General features: G+C 40.6%; 1 protein-coding gene across 6 annotated transcripts; it reads right to left on the reverse strand.

The window, feature by feature from the left end:
* Positions 1-391: 391 nt before the first annotated feature.
* On the reverse strand, positions 392-19,677 carry uckl1b (uridine-cytidine kinase 1-like 1b). 6 transcript variants are annotated; one of them, XM_061057171.1, is made up of 15 exons: positions 19,544-19,677; positions 13,152-13,345; positions 11,768-11,874; positions 10,316-10,486; positions 9,198-9,269; positions 7,202-7,391; positions 6,925-6,986; positions 4,615-4,634; positions 3,835-3,933; positions 3,638-3,731; positions 3,096-3,158; positions 2,843-2,965; positions 2,580-2,687; positions 2,341-2,497; positions 392-2,193 (listed from the first exon to the last, which is right to left on the reverse strand). In XM_061057171.1, exons 1-15 carry the CDS (start codon positions 19,615-19,617, stop codon positions 2,114-2,116), a joined length of 1,614 nt encoding a protein of 537 aa, XP_060913154.1. In that variant the 5' UTR covers positions 19,618-19,677; the 3' UTR covers positions 392-2,113. The 6 variants fall into 6 exon arrangements, with proteins under 6 accessions (XP_060913154.1, XP_060913155.1, XP_060913156.1 ...); XM_061057172.1 differs by lacking the exon at positions 4,615-4,634 and adding an exon at positions 5,773-5,789; XM_061057173.1 differs by lacking the exon at positions 19,544-19,677 and adding an exon at positions 16,486-16,875.
* Positions 19,678-20,332: the final 655 nt, after the last annotated feature.

Below are 20,332 nucleotides of genomic sequence, written 5' to 3' on the forward strand. Positions count from 1 at the left end.
CGCTTTGTAATTGTCCATCAGCCTCATCAAATGAGTGTCAATCATGCCTGAGCGTGGCTGGCGTCTTGACAGCTGTCAGAGTGATAATTATGGAAAGTGATGGAAGATATCGAGGTTGCTTTCCATGAGAAGAGGACGACCACAATATCCTTCCTGTTTGTTTTTCTTTTTAAAGTGGGTTATGTTGTTCCGTTTTCAAATGTCTTATAAAAGTAAATACGATTCAGAAAACATGATGAGGAATTCATGTGCTTTGAGGTACATTTTAATAACCCGGACTAAAGAAATCAGCTTGGGCAGAGTTATGACCTCTGTGTGACTGGGCTGAGCTTCCTGCTCACTGAGAAACATAATTCACATAAAAGAAAAATAATACACTAAGAGCCAATCAAATGCTGTATTGCACTTTAATTAAATATGTATATAAAAAAACATGCGGCAGAAGAGAGTAAGTCAAAGCAGCTTGCAGGCTGCAAACACAATGGATGAACTTTTAGTCCAGAATGACTCACTCACAGTTGTATTCAGCTGTAAGCACAAACTGTACAGCAGCAGGTGACTGAATGGAAAGGTAAAGGTGAACCTACAGTAGTAACACCACACGATGCAGAGTTACTATATGTTATTTCATGTATTTCCCTTCATGTTGTGCATCTCTGATTCTTTCCAAAACAAATGAAATTGAATTTTTATTTTTTGAATGTTTAAATACCATTTCAAAAATGAGAATAGTTGAGAACTTGTGAAGGGAACACCCTTAATAATACTTAAATCAAAAGTCATTACAGTACAATATGATCACACAATACAATGTATACAGAAACCTTCACTTTCTGATGTCTAAATGAATTTGTTCAAATAACCATGTGGATGCGGTGGAGTGGTGTGCCACCAAATACTGGAGAGCTGTGTCTTTTAGTTTTTTGTTCATATATTCTTTGGGCCATTTTTGCCTCCATTAGAAAGGAGAGCTGAAGTGAAACACGAAGTGTTGGGAGGAGAGAGTGGGGGATGACATGCAGCAAAGGGCAGAGGTCTGTTTGGAACCCAAGGCCGCTGCGACGAGGACTACAGCCTCTGCACAATGGACATAACCACTAGAGCACCGGCACCCCGGACAGCTGTCTCTTTATAGGATGTTATACAAGTCAATATCAAAAAGGCACCGTCTATAGCAGACATATCATTTTCATTCTGATATGAACATGAACAGGCACTAATCATATGCATCTTCAACCCTTAAAAATAAAAACAAAAAATAACATGAAAACCAGAGTGTGTGAGACTGACATTGTCTGTGTTGCGTTGGTTAAACGCATTGACCCATTTTTCAGAGCAGTAAAAAGATGTCTGACTCGCCTGCTGACTGGTCAGATCTCTCCATAGCTAAAATATGTAAATGAAGGACATGCTGCATACCACAAGAGCATACTTAAAGCTGTATAATGAAAAACGGCTTTTAACTCTCATTTCAACTGGTTAGGTCAGCATCAACTGAGAAAGAAAAGGGTGAACCAGAGAGCTAAAAAAAAAAGAAAAAAAAAGACAGATACACCTACACATTTTCCGATTGAATGGTCCTTCAGAAAGTGCTCATGGCGATGAAAGTTGACTACATGGGTTCGTGTTCTGATTTAACTTTTGTCAAAGTTGTGGGGAAGGTACGTATGTGGTAGGAAATAAAGTTAAAGGGTGTTTTTTCTTTTTCTTTAGCCGCATGTGCAAATTCACATTCAGTTGTGTCGGCCGCAGTGCACGGCTTAAGGCGTGATGTATATATATATATTAAAATAAAACTAACTTTAAACTGCAATACAGAGATTTTAAGAAAATTAAAACCTTAAAACATTTGGATAGACACTGTACATATAAAAATATTTCACTTATAACCCAACTTTCAACAACAGAATTTTTTTACAAAATTATAGAATTTAAAATTCAGCAAAGTGACTGTACATTAGCATTGTGAACTTCCGTTTCTTTTTGGCATCATTTTTGACTGAAGAACACACGTTACGTCTCAGCAGAGGCAGAAAGTTTTCCTTCATATTGTCCTCTGAGGAGCAGTAGCCCTCAATCTTTCAAGAAGTCAATGCAGTTCCAGAAAATCCAATCAGTAACTGGGCTCATCCATCTCTTCATCGCTCCAGTCAGGAGGTGCATCTGTTCCAAAGTATCGATCCCCAAAGTTTCCTACAAGGATATAAAACATGTGGCAACATCAGTTAAAATGAACAAAAAAAAAAGAAGAAAATCACAGCTGACACCATCCAGCAATAAACAAGATATCTCATAGTCAAAATGTTGTCACACACTCGTCCACGTTAAACCACTGCTCACCTATTCCTGGTATGATGTGGAAGAGATCGTTGACCTTCTTATCCACAGCTGTGGTGATGATTTTGACTTGTGGGAATGCGTAGGCTACAGAATGGACCCCCATTTCTGCCATGAGTAGAGACACCAGCAGGATCTTGTCCTCCTGAACGTCATGGTCCTGAAAAAGACAACAAGGCAATGTAAATAGGTGTGATCACCTTTTGGCAATGTGGACTTGTGACTTTTGGGGAAGCACCCACCAGTAGGACTCGAACTGCCATCATGGCAGCAGCTCCAGTTGACACAGTGCAGTCCATCAGAATCACGTGATCCTCACTGATGTCTTTTGGCAGACGCAGGTAATGAAGCTGAAAACGTTTAGAGACAGGATGTGGGTGAGTACCAGATCGGTACCATCAAAGACCACACGACAGGAACATGACACATGACATAAATAAACCCATAATGATAAATTTTTGAAGTATTCATTTGTGAAAAAAAAAGCAAAAATATTTGTTGGCACCTCTGGTTCTCCCGTGTCCTGGTTGGTCTGGATGAGGATCTTGCCAATGCGGACATCTTTGCACACGGCCCTGAGAGCCGGCTCCATGGTCTCCCCGGCTCGAAGGATGGACACCCCTGTAATCTAAGGAAAAAATGAAGAGACAGAGGTTAAGTACACCCGTTTGGTTGGAGACAAAATTCCTCTGAATTGTCTAGAAATTGAAAAAGAAGCAAGTCAAGAAGACTGCAGGAAGCAAACAGAGTTCACTCACACTCTTCCCGTGGAAAGTCCTGCCTTCATAATCCTCTCCCTGGGGGGTCTGGACTCTGTGGACCTGAGATAATATTAAAATACACAACAGTGTGAGTATGATGCTGATCACAGGGTGCTACAGAAGTGATGAAATTAGTTGGTGTGCAGCTACAGTGAATTTAGAAGTGTCGGTCTCACTTTGTGTCACCTGAATCTGGTAATAGTATGGAAACTTTCCACTGTGGTGACTTTGTTTCCATCTTCTTGCTGCAGGCCAATGACTGTGCTCGTATCTGATTTTCACTTTTTGTTATAAACAATTACAAGAACGTGCTCTTTTTCCGTTGATCTTTATCTCAACATACTGTGTCTCACTTTGTTAACGGGTCTTGTGAGCTTCCATCTATCCATCGGACATGTCACACTTTTATCTGTTCTACACATCTTTATCTACACTCAGGTAGAAATGGGTCAGAATCAAAGTTCTACTTAATACAGAGGATGACATAGCCTCCACACAGTGCTGTGAATAAATTAAACAAGTGTTCCAGTGTTTGGCACCTGTGAGGGGAGGAAGGAGAGCGCCCGCTCGATCAACAAACGCATCAACCTCTTGGAGTAGAAGATGAACTCATCACGGCTGGTTTCTTTGTTTCTAAATACGGTGATAAGAAAAAAAGGATGTTAATGATGTTTATGAAATGAAAGAAGATGTAGATGTTGAAATAACAGATCGAGTTCACTAGCTTTTTTTTTACCTGATGATAGTGTGCATGCCCCGGACCTGGGGCGTGCTCTCCAGAACGCTGAGGGTCTGGGGGAGAGGCTGGGCCTGGTGTGCAGAGGCCAAGGCTGCCCTGTAACCATGGCAACAAATAGCAGAGCAGGGGTCGATGCAGGGTGAGAGAGAGAGATCGGCGGACGCATGAGTACAACACACACAAATAAAAGCGTGATTAACATTTCTCTACACAGGTGTACAAAGTGTACCGTGTGCATAGTCAGAAAACAGACACACGCACACGCACACACACACACACACACACACACACACACGGGTCAGTACAAGCAGAACAAAACATAAATCACAACTCAGTTTTATTTAGTAGCAGTTAAGGAAAAGCTCACAGAGGTAGTAAGTGAGAAAGGGCAGACACACAAATGCCAAGCACACAGTGGCAGTTTGGAGTTTGTCAGTTAAGAATTACAGCAGCCCAGAGACCATGATGATGGAAAAGATGTTAGACCTTTTCTTTAAATAGGTAAGTGTAACTTTTACGTGTATAAATAAAAAAAGGTTTGATGATTCTTTTCCATGACAGGTCTCTACTATTGTAACTATTCTGCAGGACTCCACACATGAGGTCGGTTTCTCTAGTGAACCTCAGTCTCACCAGGGTTCTAAAAGAGCCGACACACTGCTGCAAATACTCAGTGAGGCAGTCATACTACTACTCTGCTTCTAGTATCCACTCCATCACTGAGATACAAATAAGCACGATGCAATAAGAAAGAAAAATCATAGCAAATCTGCTCACATATCCCAGCGAAGTTTCCTCTATGGGGGAGATTTTTTTGGGGGGGACGACACGAAACAAGAATCACAACAGAGGGGGACACAGAAAGACGAAGAACAACAAATAAGAGGAAAGAAACGGAAAAAAAAGACATAACATCAGGTGGATGAAGGGAATATAAAACACAGCAAAAAGTGTGACAGCTGAGACAAGAGGATGCCTCAGAAATGCTTACCACCAAGGTAAACTGCTATTTAAGTGTAAGATATTTCCTGGCTACTGCTAAGTGTTTATTTCATGATTCAGAGAGGATTCACAGCAACAAGCTGTGCTACAAAAGATCTTTTGCAGATGCTCGGGGAAAATAAAAGACAATTTTAAAACAGATTTCGATATCTGAGCATGTGCACCCATTGCGTGTTTGCGTGGGTGGTGCACAAGCTATCCTGTGGCTGTCACTCTTTCAGTGTGTAGAACGGTACAGGTTGGTATTTCAAGCTCACAGGCCCCAGCACATCCTGTGTCTAAAGACAGACACCGAGCTCACTTCCTCTCGCTCTCTCTCAGACACTGTGGCCGACATTCAATGGAAAAAGTCAGTGCTTTGTAGTATGGTATTGGAAACTTTCTCTGTGGCTGAGGTATATGATCGGCATCAATTGCTGAAGCAAGAGCTTCCTCTCTCTCACTTTCTGTTACAGTCATCCATTCTCTAATTCTTGTTGAAAGGAGGGGTCAGTGACTCGACTCATTGGTGTATTTTTAGACACAGAAGGAAGGAAGAGTGTGAGTTGTCATTCCTCTAAACGGTAGAGAGAAGGAAAACCAACGCTTTTACTTTAAATGCTGGCTGCACCACACCAAACCCAAACTTTTGATCGTAGCGTCACATTTCATTTAAGAATGCACTTTGTAGTAAATGATGTGCTGGTGTGGGGTCTTTGCAGTATTTTGGCACAGTCTCACTCTCTTAGGACTGATCACTAATTAGGCATATTTGCTCTACAGAAACAACAGCGCGCCTGGTGATGTGCCATGGCAGCCAGCAGATGAGAGGAAGGTGGAGGTTGGTTATCCTGGCCTCCTTTCCTCTCTCTCCCAGTAAGAAGCTGAAGTGGTTGGGGGGAAACTGAACAGATGGCAAGGAGAGAATGACAGACAGGATAAAGGCAACTCTACCTGACGCTGAGCTCGCGCTGTGAGCCCCGGGGGGATTTGGGGTGGTGGGGAGTGGGGGGGGGGGGGAGAGAGTGAGAGAGCAGTCCATCAGCAGTGAATGTGGGTTATGTGTATGTGTGTGTGTGTGTGTAGCGCTGAGGAAACAAAGCAAACTGCACTGTAGCAAAACGTGCTCCCCACCAGCAAAAAAAGTGCATTTAAAGTCAATAGGTGCATGTTGCACAATAAATATTCGAAGGGCAAACTGGTTTAGAATTGAAAGGTTTAATCTGGAGAGGCGCAGAACACGCCATGAAGAAAATAGATTTTTGGACTGTACCATCAACGCCACATGATTGTTTATTAATTGTCTCTCTCTAATAAAGTTATGTGATTAACGATACAATTGAAACTTAACCATATAAATCTAAATGATATGTTGAACTTAGAGTGGAATGGCTGAATATCAACCAGCGGTTAGCTCTGTTAAATAACTGTTCCTCTAAACTACTGAGGACCAAACTGAGCTACATATATCATACGTATCCTTTACCTAATGTTTGACTTGTAGGACAATAAGCAAAAAAAAACTAAGAAAAAATAATAATACAGTGCTATGGCTTCAGATTCAACGTTTTTTTGATTAAACATACTGCTATATTCTATGAATTGAGACCCTATGAAGATGCAGAAAGCAAAAGATTAAGACTTAGTAGTTGCTGTCCTTATGACCAACCCACAGGGGAAAAAAAACTGTACTTTTCTAGTTGAAGTTTCTAACTGCTTACAGAATTTCACAAAATGATGTATTTCTTTCTAATTTTCTCTTCCAGACTACTGAAGAAACTCAGGGCAATCATGCAAATTCTCCCTTCCCTTAAATCAGTGCAGTGCCTTTGAAATCCACTAGAGGGAGTGATGGAGCTTTTAATTACTGGGCTTTCTTAATGCAGATTATCCGAGAGTTGTTACTTGATGTACTGTCAGCTTTAACAGTCGGATACATGTTCAGAAAACCAACAAATATTGAGCTCTCATGAGCTGGTGGGATGAACTAAGGGCTATAAAGGTCAAATGTGTATGCATGTCTCCGCATCAATTAAACCGGAGTGACGCATTTCCTGTGAGTGAGTGTGGTTATATAGCTACCTTTTCAAGTGCACCCTCTCTTACCTCCTCCAGCTGACTGTGGACATGCTGAACAATCAAATCTATGGCCACCATATTTCCACCACCTGACGGGACAACAAAACACAAAGGAACATGATGCTTATTTTGGAGTTTCAGTGATTGAAAAACATAAAATGATTCAGTTTGATAGCAGTTAAACTCAAGTAAGATCACTTCTCATTCAGCTTCTTCAAAATTGACACCAGTAGTATCATATTACTCCTTATGTAATGCTGAATCAGTCCGTGTATAAACATGTGTGTATGGAATGTGCACGCACCACGTGGCACCACAATATCAGCCAGGCGCATGGTGGGCTCGATGTACTGCTCAAACGCTGGCTTCACAAACTTGTTGTACTGTTTGATGACACCCTCGATGTCTCTGCCCCTGTCGGTGATGTCCCTCCTCAAGCGCCGCACCAGTCGGATGTCAGAGTCAGTGTCCACAAATATTTTCATGTCCAGCAACTGACGGGAGAAATAGAAACAGAGAAGAAAACTTTAGCAGAAGATGAAACCTTCAGAGCATGCATTCCCACAGAAGAGGAGCTAATTATACCCTCTGGATTCTATTTCTAGCTTCTTCGTTTTGTCTTTGGTCAAATTCTTCAACACACAGCTTGACATACAAATTATGTCCAGACTTTTGTTATCAAAGTCAAAGATTTATGTGCTAAAAATCATTTTAAATTTTTTTTTTAAATACTCAACAACAACAAAAAGTGTCTAAAATGAGTTATTCTGTAAAAGCAAAAATGAAGCCTGGCAAGGAAGTTTAATCTGCTGAACCTCTATTTCCTTTTTAAATAAATGATCATATTACAGCTGCAAATGTATAGTGACTCTAAATAAATCTATTATGTTCTTCAGCCACACCCTCACTACCACTGGAATGCGTTCAGACGGAGTATGTCATACGTATGTTTTAGATTGACTAAGTTGCAGCTACGTTCGCATTCATTAGTAAAATACAGCTTTGTTTACTCTTGCACAAAACTCCTGAAGTTTTCGGGGAGAGCTGCATGTTGCATGATGCACACAAACAACCACATTTTTTCACTCAGTCTTTATCCAGAGTTTCTCCTGCCAGTTCAATAGTTTTAATTTCCTCATAAAGACTGAGTGAGGTGATGTGAGACTGCAGCAGGATCAAATAGGGAGAATTCACTTCAAGCGAGTGCGAGTGGGTGGGGACAATTATTCCCTGCAATCAGTGCACTGCCATAGACTGTAAGCATAGCAAGCCACTATGTTATTTTTCACCAGTATGTTCATCTGAGCTCTTTTGTTGATATTGTGATCCTGTGGGAAAGCATGTGGCATTGATCTAAAGGCAAGGGGATTCATACTTTTTTTTTTACTCTTATCTTCGGGTATATTTTAATGTTACGTTTGTATCTATATCAAACATGTTTTTCCCTCTAAATTCATTTAATTTTTGAAACAAACAACTTTAATCTGCTTTAATCTGAGCGGAGAAGTTCACAGACTACAGCAGGCTGTGAGATGACGTTGCTATCGTTTAGTTAGCTGCAGACACGCTGAGAGTGAACGTATTGTCCCGACTCTGTCCGCATGGATCACGGCTCAACTGTGTGCTGTTGCACTAAAAGTAAAAAGATGCACGTGGTGGCTGGCGCTCCAGTGTGTGTGTGTTTGTGTGTGTGCACGTTTGTGCACAGTGTACGTTGTTGTAGCTCAGCGTGCCCCGTGATGCTCACAGCCATGACAGCAGAGAGAGGAGTAGGGAAAAGTAGCTGCAGCTACGCGCTTAATACTTACAGCAGTTTTTATGTGCTGTGTTTTTTCTACACGCAGTAGTCGAGAGGTACGTTTTTTTTATGATGCACAGAGCCGTATACATCGCGCCTGCCTGCACTCTCTCCCTCGCTCTCGCATGCACGCAGAAATGTTTATGAATAAATGAATGAATTTAATTAAAACAAGTCGGAAATATAATTGGGCAGCCCGCCCAGGTAATGTCTATGTGTGGGAAACACTGGTCATATGAGCAGATATTGATGGCAGACTTATCAGGTCCAAAAAAGTGTTTTCAATGTGTTTACTGTTTGTAGTTGATTGAACATTTTAACACTTTATGAGCTTATTTTTACAAAACTGTTTTTACAGTTTCAGAGTCTGTTTTGTGGGAGTGAATGTATTAAAAACAAAAAACAGTATGCAGGTTTATCCCATGCACAGATAAAAAAAAATCTGACACCAGCACCTTCCACTGACCAGCTGTTCACGTGGGAAGACAATAAACCTGCCTACCTGCAGAAGCTTTTTATCTGTGAAGGCCATGATTCCCTCAAAGATGATAACGCTGGCTCCATACACGATTTTCTGTGGAGGACACACATGCATTAAGGATTACAGCACAATGTAGATACACAGCACATGCACAATCAGTGAGTATGATGTATTACAGTCATCATAATAAATCACAGCTTCACATTGATAAGAGAATGTCTCATTAAGTAAGGGAGAATCCCTGATGAGGGCATCATCCCGCTTATACCATAATCCCTTCTTAAATCTGTTTCCCTTATCCCCCCTACTCTAATAAATAGATACGATCTATGAAGTCTTAGCAATAAGAGATATTTCAAGTCCACTCAGCTCAATGAATGACTTAGCTTAGCTACCAAGCACACTGTGGTGTGCTAGCAAGATTCAAAGTCAACAACATGAGTACAGCTGAAATAAAAGTCAAATAATATAATTTGAAAGTATGTCTAGTAACAATACTAGCTTGCTAACCAGCCATGTCATTTCCCAGACCTCCAAATGAATCTTTTCATGAACAGGTGCAGTCTAAGTAGCACATTTGATAGCACATGGGACGTCAGAAGATCACATATGTTTTTGCAGCTAAGGTCTCTTTCCTGTGGAGTTCAGGTGAGACCTGGAGGACTACGGTTGTAAATAACTAAAGTGTTTCAGTTTCTCTCACGAGGTGAATCCCAGCCATCAAATGTTTCCTTTTCTGAAATATCAATTTCCCTCGTTCTCCTGACAACACGAAAGCTTGTTGACCAGTTGCATAAATTGTAAACAAATACAGGCAGACACTTTGTAGTCAGCACATAAGTCAGGATCGCCTAACAGAAAGTTTCACAGAGATATTTGGTGGCTGCTTGTTTTGGTGGATTCACTTGCACCCTACAACCAATCAGAATCCAGTACTCCCCCAGCAGTGGTAAAACATAATGGACTTTAAGTATAAAAACAAGTACAAATATAACACAGTTGTACTTTTTCAGTCACCATCTGGAGTGCAATGTGGAGGATTAAAACCCTCTTAGGTAATCGAGAAACTGAGATTATATTTGGTAAATTCACAGCTGACTGATGCTTCATAGTGCATGAGTTTGTGTTTTTTTTCTTACCCACTCCTTCTGTCTGCCATGGGTTGTAAAATCATACACAGGGATCTTCACACTCTTGCCCTGTTTGAGTTTGCGCAGGGTGTGTGTCAGCAAATCAAAGTCAAAGGCATCAGGGTGGTCGAAGTTGTAGTCGTTACTGGCAGCCAGAGTCTGCTCTTCAGAGGACAGGACCTGACAATTACACATGCTGGAATTATTCCACAGGAAATCTGTCACAACAACAAAGGTTTGCAAGAATAAAAAAATGTGATTCTGGTCAAAAATGTTTCCTCTAAATTCCAGTTCCTGGCTTTTGTTTACACACAAATTAAAATTAGCATATTAAGATATCGTTTTTCACATAATTTACATAAGCCTTTTAAAAAAAAAACCTTGGACACAGCTCACTGTTCAAGAGCACTGAAATGAATGGGACCTAAAATTAGAGAACATGTTGCGCTACTGTGACGTCTGTACCAGGTGCTAAGAATGTGTGTGTATGTGTGTGTTGCCCTCAGGGTAGCTTAGCATTAAAACCCCAGATCTGGCTTTTGGCAGTTTCAGAGCAGCAAGCAACACCCCCCTTCTCAAGTGAAATTATTTAGCATTTGTTATGATCAACTGGTGTTACAGGCTCTCTGGAGGCTGTGAGAAAACATGAGGAAACCCCTCACAGAGAAAAAAGTAGATATGAATTCAAAAAGGCAAAAATTCAAGAGGAAACATTTTGGATGCCAACCTCGGGTATCACAGTGCTGAGGGCTACAGTACCAGTGGCCACTGGTAAATCCCTCCCACTCTGCAGAGTCTGAACCGCTGCTGTCAGATTGTGACAGGATTACATAACCAGAGAGTGGGTGGAGGGACAAGAATTATGGCTCTTGCTTTATTGCTCTCCACCACTACTTCTTCTTTCTCTCTTCAATTTGCTCTCCACAGTGTCTCTCTTTTGACTCATCCGCATTCTAGTATTTTATCCTTTCCGTCTCCTTTCTCTCCAGTCACTCCTCACTTTATCCTCATTTCCCCTCCAGGACGTGAGAGTAATCCTATTTTCTCCCTTTCACTCTGTCTCCTGCACTCAGTCTCACTCTTCCTTACCCTCTCTTCAGGCCACTGAGGGGCTGGCAAAGATACAACATGAACATTTCTTGGACTCGTCTGATAACAAGTTTAATCAATAGGACCTAAAAGCACCAGGACTGATGCAAAGACATGCACAAACATGTCATGACTCAGCAAACCTCCATTTGATGGTATAAAGAACAAGTATCTCATACTAAAACATGCAAACTGCTGTGTGGCTGCATGCAAATACACACACACACACACACACACACACACACACACACACACACACACACACACACACACACACACACACACACACACACACACACACACACACACACACACACACACACACACACACACCATCAATACACAACACAGGTAGTGAACACACATGCATACCTTGTAAAAAGAGTCCATCGAGAGTAGTACCACCCACGGAACATCTAGAGCTTCAATAATTTTCCTCGCCACTGTCGTCTTTCCTGAAGCGCTGCCGCCACACAGACCTGACACACAAACATGGGAACAAGTTTTTGCATGTTTTTGATTAAAAATGTTATATTAAAATGCCTTTGCTTTGTGGGAACACATTAATGCCTGGCCCCCTGTCAACTGAATGTTGAGGTTGCTTTAGGCTATTATTTGCATGTATAGTGGCAGGTAGAAACAGAGATCAGATTCTCATGAACATAAAGGTAAGATCTAGGGCTGGGAATCTTTGGTTGTCTCACGATTTGATTCAATTTTCGATTCTTGGGGTCACGATTTCAATTCAGAATCGATTTTCGATTCATGATTCATGACTCAAAGTCTATTTTTTATTCGTACATTCTTCAGGATCTACTTCAGTCATCTGTGAGACTGGCTGAATTTCTTGTAGCTCTTTTGGCATTCTACTGAGTTAAAGAGCTAGCCTTAGGATTTAGCAGGGAGTGACGGATTAGCCAAAAAAAAAAAAAAAAAAAAAAAAAAAAAAAAATTGGAAATTATGAATCAATTTTAAATCTTAGAAGAGAAGAATCTTGATTTTTACATACATTTTTTTTTTTTTGCCAACCTCTAGTAAGACCATTACCTGACACGATATTCAGTTTAATTCGAAGAAATTCAACTTCTACGTGGAACACTTCTCTGTGAAGCAGAGCTACTTCTGACTCAGTTTAGATGTCAATAATCACACTGGATGAGCTTGTCAATATCCATTAGCGGTAAATACAGTGGGTACTTATTTCTGAAAAGGGCTTCTTTTTTTTTTAGACACTTTATTAATCCCTGAGTTTTAAACTCTGCAGTACTCGAGAAGTGACCTGGCACCTCTCCAGCTACCAGACCAACTTCCATATTTCTGGTCCGCACCAGGACTTGAAATGGCAACCCTCTGGTTCCCAACCCAAGTCTCCTACAGACTGAGCTACTGCCGCCCATTTATCTTCTTGTACAGGGTGTTATAGAACATTGTTTCCTATACAAATCAATATACCTGTTAAGTAACAAGAGTAACGCTTTTTGAACAAGTTAACCTTAATAAGTATGAACTCATAATTAAAATAAAAAGTTGATGGTTTTGAGTTTTGCCTCAAGACTCTTCTAGAATCTACTTTAAGTCTAGGGTGTTTTTTTTCCTTCAGTTTTGAGAAATCCAGCTTTCAAAGATGTATTGACACCAAGTGTTAAATATTGTGATGCATGACGTGAGTTACTATGGGATACTGTACAACAGTGTAGAAAGAAAGAGAACAACATCTTTGTTACATTTTGGCATAAATGTCTTTAGGATTCCTACCAATGACAAAGGCCTCTTTCGACTGTGTTCCATGTTCGTTGTACCAAGGTGGGCGGCCGGCGGTGTAGATGGTTCGTTTGGAGGTGCGGAGGAGAGGCGGCTCGGACTTACACTGGCTAGTGGTCCTTTTCCTGGGTGACAGACCTGTGCTTACCGTGGGGAGGAGCCGGTCCAGCGATCCCTCACCGCCTCCACTGAAGAGCGAACGACAAAAGAAAAACAAGAAAGCACACTTTAAATGAACTATTTTATCAGTGTTTCCCCAACCACTCATTTGGGATGGTTGCCCACCACCACAATGCAACCTCACCCAACCCCAAAAGAAAGGCACAAAATACTGTATTTATGGAATTGATGTGCACTCGTTTTACTTCAGCAGAGCAGGATTGTATTTTCACGTTTCTACACTGTTTCCAACCTGTGATTGGGATGCAGCCTACATCCAGTCTGAGTCTGACTCTGTGCATCCCAAAGAAGCAAACCAGGATTTACACAAGTCTAAAAAAAAATAAACAGACACGCAACAGCTTCCTAACTCTCACTCATTTATCATAATGAACACAGTCCTGTGCAGATATTTTACATTTAGTTAAGACTGTGCTCAATACACTGAACTTTGTCTGACATGAATCACGCTGGAGAAACTGTGATTTTCTCTCTGAAAGCACTATCACCTCTAAATATTATTTACTTAATATTGAGTGACAGTCCCCTCGTGTCTTACAGGTTACAGATGTAAGCAAAGCCTGGCATGCTGCTGATGTATTGTCAAGTATACAGAATATGTTAGGGAATCATTTTTAGCTCTAAGTTACAAAGTAGAGGGGCAACTTTAAAATCCTCTTGATTGTTAAAGGAGGAAAAAGGACAATGTTTTTCTGAAGTCACAATTTAAAATAGTAATCCGTCTAAAACAGGCCAGTATGTTTCAGTGAGACGAAACAAAACGACTTATTGATTTTACAAGTCCAGTGAATGTGTTACAGATAGCATAGTATCTCAAGCCTGAATCTGCCAGTGGGCCATTGCACATAGAAATACTAAGATGTAAGATATTTAGTTGGGTAGAACATTTTGAATCAGCAAAAATAATATTGAACATATTAGTCTATCCAGTTTCTAACTAATCTAATTAAACAAAAGCTGAGTTGTTTTCACTTTGCGGTATATGTGTGCATAACTTCTTGATAGAACCACCACACCCCTGACCAGTTGTAGCCACGTTATCAGACAGTAAACAACACTGTGCCACTGTTAACTCTCTTGACATGGGTTAATGTTTAGTCTTCACATTTTCAGAAGGTACCAAAGGCCAGAGCACATTGTGTTAACTGGGTGGGGTGAATCCGTTGACTCAGCTACCATATTTGACTGCAGGCCTCTGATCAGTTCTGCAACTTACTCACATGTACACAATGTTTTAAGGATCATGACTGATCAATGGACAATTAGATAATAACATCGCGGGTGACAAATGGCAACAAGCTCTTCATAAGCAGGTATGAGGCTCTTATGACTCAACATGCTGGTCATTTTACTGCACAACGCGATAACAATCCAAGGGACCACATTCACAGGAACTTTTATTTTGTGACATTACAAAACAAAAGTGAAGCAAAATGAGAACAATCCTTCAGTCAATGGTTGTTGTTGCTACTTGAGATTCAGATCAGAAGACAATGGTACAAAGAACTGGTCTAACCCATCGCTAAGGGAACCAGCGACAATGCAAACCCTCCCAAAAAACAAACAACCAGTAGATCTGAAGAAAAAATGACTGTCTATACAAAACAAATTATTATAGACTGAAGAAAAAAATCTACTGAGACAGGGCCAGTAAAGCAATCACATTTCAGTCACTGGTGTAAAAGAAGAAGGAATATCACCAGGAATGATTACCTGAACATATGCAGCCATGTATCTCTAAGGAACAAGTTGCCCAGGTAACAGTTGCTATAAACACCTTACTTCATTATTTGAGACATCCACACGTCACCCAGTGAGGTCTGCAAAAACCCTGATGCCATGATGCTAGTGTCGGCTGTATGAGAGTCCTAGAAGTCCCTCTGTCTTTCTTCCTGTGTTACTCAGTCAATGCTCGGCTTGCACATCTTTTTTTTTTATAGGTCATATACCTCCACAGGTACAACGTCAAGAGGACAGAGGTGAAGCAAACAAGAGAGAGCAAAGATTTATCTTATCGCTAAAGGGTCACCAGAGCTTCGATGGAGCAAAGGAGCCTCCAAACACAAATTCAGAGAAACATGCATGAGGCAGAGCACACTTAAGCTGGGTTATCAGTTAAAACCAAACTAGGGTGCTATAAAAGATTAGCCTGGTTGACTGTGCTGAATCATTCCCTCGTTCAGAGGTTACAGTCAGTATTCACTGCTCCTTCACATTTAACAGAGTCTTCTATGAATGCAAAAATAGGGAGAGGTTGTCGATAGATCACAGTGCTGCATACCTAAGACGTGACTGTGAAGACTCTCTACACACATGCACAATGGCAGTAATTTGAAAAATCTACAGAACATGCCAACAACTTAATGGTGCACTTAAGGTTTCGGGTTGGCAAATCTGATGCAAGCCGTATATCTGAATTTGTAGGAGTATTTCTTCCAGTATCAACCAAACTACTGAACCACTATCGATATCTGTCTCCAATACACTGCCGTAAATGGCTTAACAACAGGTATCAGCAAGTAATCAAGTCATGCACTAAACTGACACTGTAATCACAAAGCCTCCTGAAGGAACAAACTGGTTTGAGGTAAATAATCATGAGAAAACAACAAGCAGAAACAGTGTGGTGCTAGCGGAAAGTATGATAAAACTCAGAGCTAGCAATATGTTAGCAATCAGTGTTTTTCTCCTTAGTCCTGAACTTAAAAAAAACTTATATAGGAGGGGTCTCAGCCATTACTCAAGTCTGTCAGAATCGATGACAAGAAGAAGACAAAGTTGCATCAGCGTATATTTGTTTTTGTAAGTATTGAATTGAACAGTGAACAATGAAACTTAACCAACTTCATTACAATTTGTGAATCGTATTAACACAATATCAATGCCAACAGAAAAACATAAACCTGTTCACAACAAATCCAGTAAGCAACAGATCCACTAGTAAGCAACGTTCTCAAAGTATGTCAACATAAACGTGAACACTACACCCCAGAGATCTACACACCAGAGCTGTTGCTTCTGTTTATCCACATTTGTGAGAGAAACAGTTGGACAACTTCAACTCCAGTACTTCAATTGTTAGTTTATCCTTAAAATGAAATAAGAAAATATTTGGATAGTAGTTAATAAATAAATATGATGCACTTACCTGCCATCAGATCTTAGATTCCAACATCCAGAGATTCTAGCTCCTGAGTAAGACGGTAGAGAGTTCATGACCGGAGAGGAATATAAATGGGAGGTTTCCACTGTGTGGCTTTTAAATCTATATTACTACCAATAGGAATACTGAGGATATATACACACTCTAGCTCAATAAGGTACTTTATAGCACTGCCCTCTGGTACAACATAGCAAGAGAGAGGGACAGATAGGTGATGGGTAATATAGAGGGGCCCGGCTTAGATGAGAAACAAAACTTTAAACAGCTGCTTAGCTTTCTATTCTTCCATTCAGGGAGAAATAAAGAGAGAGAGAGAGAGCGAGAGAAGTCAAGTCACTGCAGCTTGTCAGAGAGAGCACACTCAGTGTGAAAACTACAGCACAGCTTTTCCCTCCTCTTTCCCCTGCTTTCCACTCCTCCCCTCAGCCGCTCAACCAACAAATGTAAGAGGATAACCGACCCTCCAGATTATGTTCATTAGGTGATATTAATAGCAGCAGGTTAGAGCCAGACGTTCCCACTCGTGGTACACACACATACACACACACACACATGCCAAGCTAGGGTCATCTGTTTTTGACAGTCAGTGCTGCAATATGAGGCTGGAGGAGAAAGAGGGAGAATGACAGAGACACCAGGGAACAAATTGGGGGGGGGGGGGGGGGGGGGGGAATTAAAATTAAAAGAAGAATGGAAAAAATGAATAAAAAGCTCTGATGTTGACGCAAGTGTACCAATACACAACAGAGACACTTTCAGGCTGTATCGTGGCGCTAAAAGAGAGGGGGAACCGGGGGAGCAGGGAACGGCAGGGATTCACTCCGTCTCTATGTGCCTTACACCAGAGTTTGGAGACGTCACACAAACATACACACAAACACCCACAGCGATGTCCCCTCCCTAACTTCCCTCACAGCGTAGAGCGGGGAGTAAACAGCATGATGAAACTCAACACTACCTCCACTGCTCTGTCAGCTGACAGTCTGAGGAGCAGCCCAAGGCAATGCACACATGTACAACACACAAAACACACACAAATGCAAAGTCCTCCCGGGCCACCACTTGCACAGACAAACAAAATCATTATTCTCAGAGATCATAGGTTGCAGGCAGACTAATTGTTTTCAAGCTCAGTAAAAAACAAACCGAAGAGCCGAGCAGCTCACAGCTTAAAAAAGCCGCACTGCTTACAGAAGCTACTGGATACACATTAAACTAACACTCAAAGTGTTTTTCAAATATTTGGATCGTGGATTTGACAAGCCATAATTACTGTTTACTTCCTGGTTAAACCTCACAAGGGGATTCAGTTTTTCCTATAATCTTCAATGTTGTTTTTGGGACTGACGCCGTTACTTTAAAGACGACAGCTGCAAAGCAAGAAAGCCACATCGGAAAAAGAAGGCTGAACTGGATGCCATTTCAAACACTCAGGGATCTCGCTATGGCTACAGAGAAGCACAGAAGGGTTACAGGCCAGAGCTAAAGTTAAACTTACTTATACTGTCAATTCAGCAGGACCAATGTTGTGTCAGCATTTATTCATTAAAGCAATTGGATGTCAGAGTTAATATTTCAAAGAGGTATAAAATATGGCAACATGACTCAAATTCCAAACGCTTGTTCTAATCTATTTCAGAAACGAGGACACAGTTATGTAAGTAGATATCTATACAGGGAGTGTAGAAAAAACTAGAACACCTGTAGGGAAGCTCAATCAATCAACTTTTCAACGGCAGTATAATATTAACAAGCCTGGCGTCAAAATTGATAGTAAGCAGGTGTGCCCTATGAACAAATCATAATAAACGCTGCTAGTATTTTCAATATTTTGGGATCCAGGAGAGATAGGGTGCTCCAAACACAGTTCATGTGTACAAAAAAAAGATCTGCATAAAAAATGTAAAAGTGTAATGTAGTCACATATATGCACACTTCAATATGAAATACTGTGAAATACTCAAAATTGCTTGGCAGATTTTTCTTTTAATATACAGTATAGGTCTGAACACTTGTACAATATTCAATTCAGTACAGTAAATCTGAAGCTAATGTTATATAAACAAAGCTTTAAATGTTCAAATGTAATGTCTTCTTTCAAGGGCACACTTTGTGTGAAGTTGTGTTTACAAGTTTCTGCTCATTTTAAATCATAAAAATATACTTCCAAACGTGTTTTCTAGGTTAGCTCATAGAATATGTCTCTTTTCTGGCAGCTTTATTAATGTTTACAATGCTTTTGTCATTTTAAAAGTAACCACGCGAGTATACAGCAACAGAAACAGGAATTTCTATCATAAGGGAGCAAACCCTCAGTGAGCACAGCAGTGCAGTAGCGCCCTCCTGTGGCTCAGTGGGGTGTTTAAGTTAAGGTTGGGTTTACTGCATGCTTTACTGTAGGCGTTTACATAGAGAGCGAGTTAACAGGAAATTGGGTCAACAATTGGGATATCTGTGTGTATAATCAGCCTCAGCATTAGTCACAACTAGGTATCATTCTTGCCTGTCGCATTGTATTTCCCCTAAGAGAAGGGCAGACAAATTCGCACTTAAACGTGAGTCACCCACCACAGCACAGCATGCCATGCTTCTCTCCTCTTATGGTGATTGAACTCTCGTCTCCTGCTGCTTTGCTTGCTTTTCTCTGGCTATTCGCGTATTTCACTGTTTTATTGGGTTTTAAATACGTGTATTCAAATGTTTTCTTGGTACGGGCGGATGACTGTATAATACTGGTACCTCGTGTTACCAAGAAATTGTTACAACCAAGTGAAAGAGTGAACATGGCGACTGGCTAAAAGTAGGCCAATTTATATGGCATCCGTAGTAAGCTACTTATTACACGGTAACCTCCTGGCTGTCATAACCGCGACATGTTACTTTTGTACAAGGTGTGCAGTGACTGTTCCCATGAAGGCACACAGTATGACAGCTCCTCAAAGATGCTTACAGCTTACCCCACTGACTGCAAAAATCGTAAAAAATAAAATCTCAAAAATGTTTTTAAATAACAGCGGTGACAGCATAGCGACAAAATGTTTACCTGTTTGACACAGAAGAAGTTTTCTCTTCGTTCTCCATCTTTGAAAGCCTTTCTTCCCTGCTTACGGCAGACATTGCCACTCTCTCTATTGACAATCAGGTGGGGAGGGTACAGTCGACGCTGAGGCATCATGGAACTCGTAGGCTTCTCAGATTTCTTCTTTTGGAAACCTCCGCCATATCGCCTCTTGGTCGACTTCAATTCCCATAATGCACCGTTCTGCTCTTTCACCCTAAAGCCAACAGCATGTACAGTATGATAATCGTGCAGGGCCTTTCCCTAAACTGGCAATGTAAGAGAGGCAGTTGGCCACGTGTAAGCTTTAAAATCGGAATAATGGCTGTTACATAATAATAAAAATACACAGATTATTTAGTTACATTTTGTTGTACCGAGTTATATGCCATTAATTGAAATTATGATGATAATAATAATTCATTAAATTCAGAAAGCTATTTTGGCATGAATGTTACAATTTCATCCAAATATTTAATAACAATTAATTATGGTATTAATATGTATCTTAGAACAGTTACAAATTGCACATGTATGCAGCATGAGCAGTAGTACTTTAAAATACTTTCTAATCTTTGATTACTTTAAAATGATAAACAGCCTATAACAGAATATTAAATACTTTATATAGCCTATGTCAAATCAATATGAGTTCATATTTATCATAGAAATATAATTTTCCTTATCCAATTATTTCACATTGTACATCTTGGCATGCTATAGTGGGAAAAAATGTGTCCTTGTGTAGGTTTGTGAAGAAGCCAGCATCTACTA

This window comes from Labrus mixtus, chromosome 15 (assembly GCF_963584025.1).
Source record: "Labrus mixtus chromosome 15, fLabMix1.1, whole genome shotgun sequence".
In the NCBI taxonomy this organism is placed as follows: Eukaryota; Metazoa; Chordata; class Actinopteri; order Labriformes; family Labridae; genus Labrus; species Labrus mixtus.

Bases quoted from the DNA above. Each gene is read 5' to 3' on its own strand.
- uckl1b (XM_061057171.1), bottom strand. From the start codon at position 19,617: ATGTCTGCCGTAAGCAGGGAAGAAAGGCTTTCAAAGATGGAGAACGAA. The intron at 3,934-4,614 runs GTGAGCAGATTT...CCATGGTTACAG, and splicing joins AGGAAACTTCGCTGGGATAT to GGCAGCCTTGGCCTCTGCAC. The intron at 3,159-3,637 runs GTGCCAAACACT...ATATTATCTCAG, and splicing joins TCTCCTTCCTCCCCTCACAG to GTCCACAGAGTCCAGACCCC.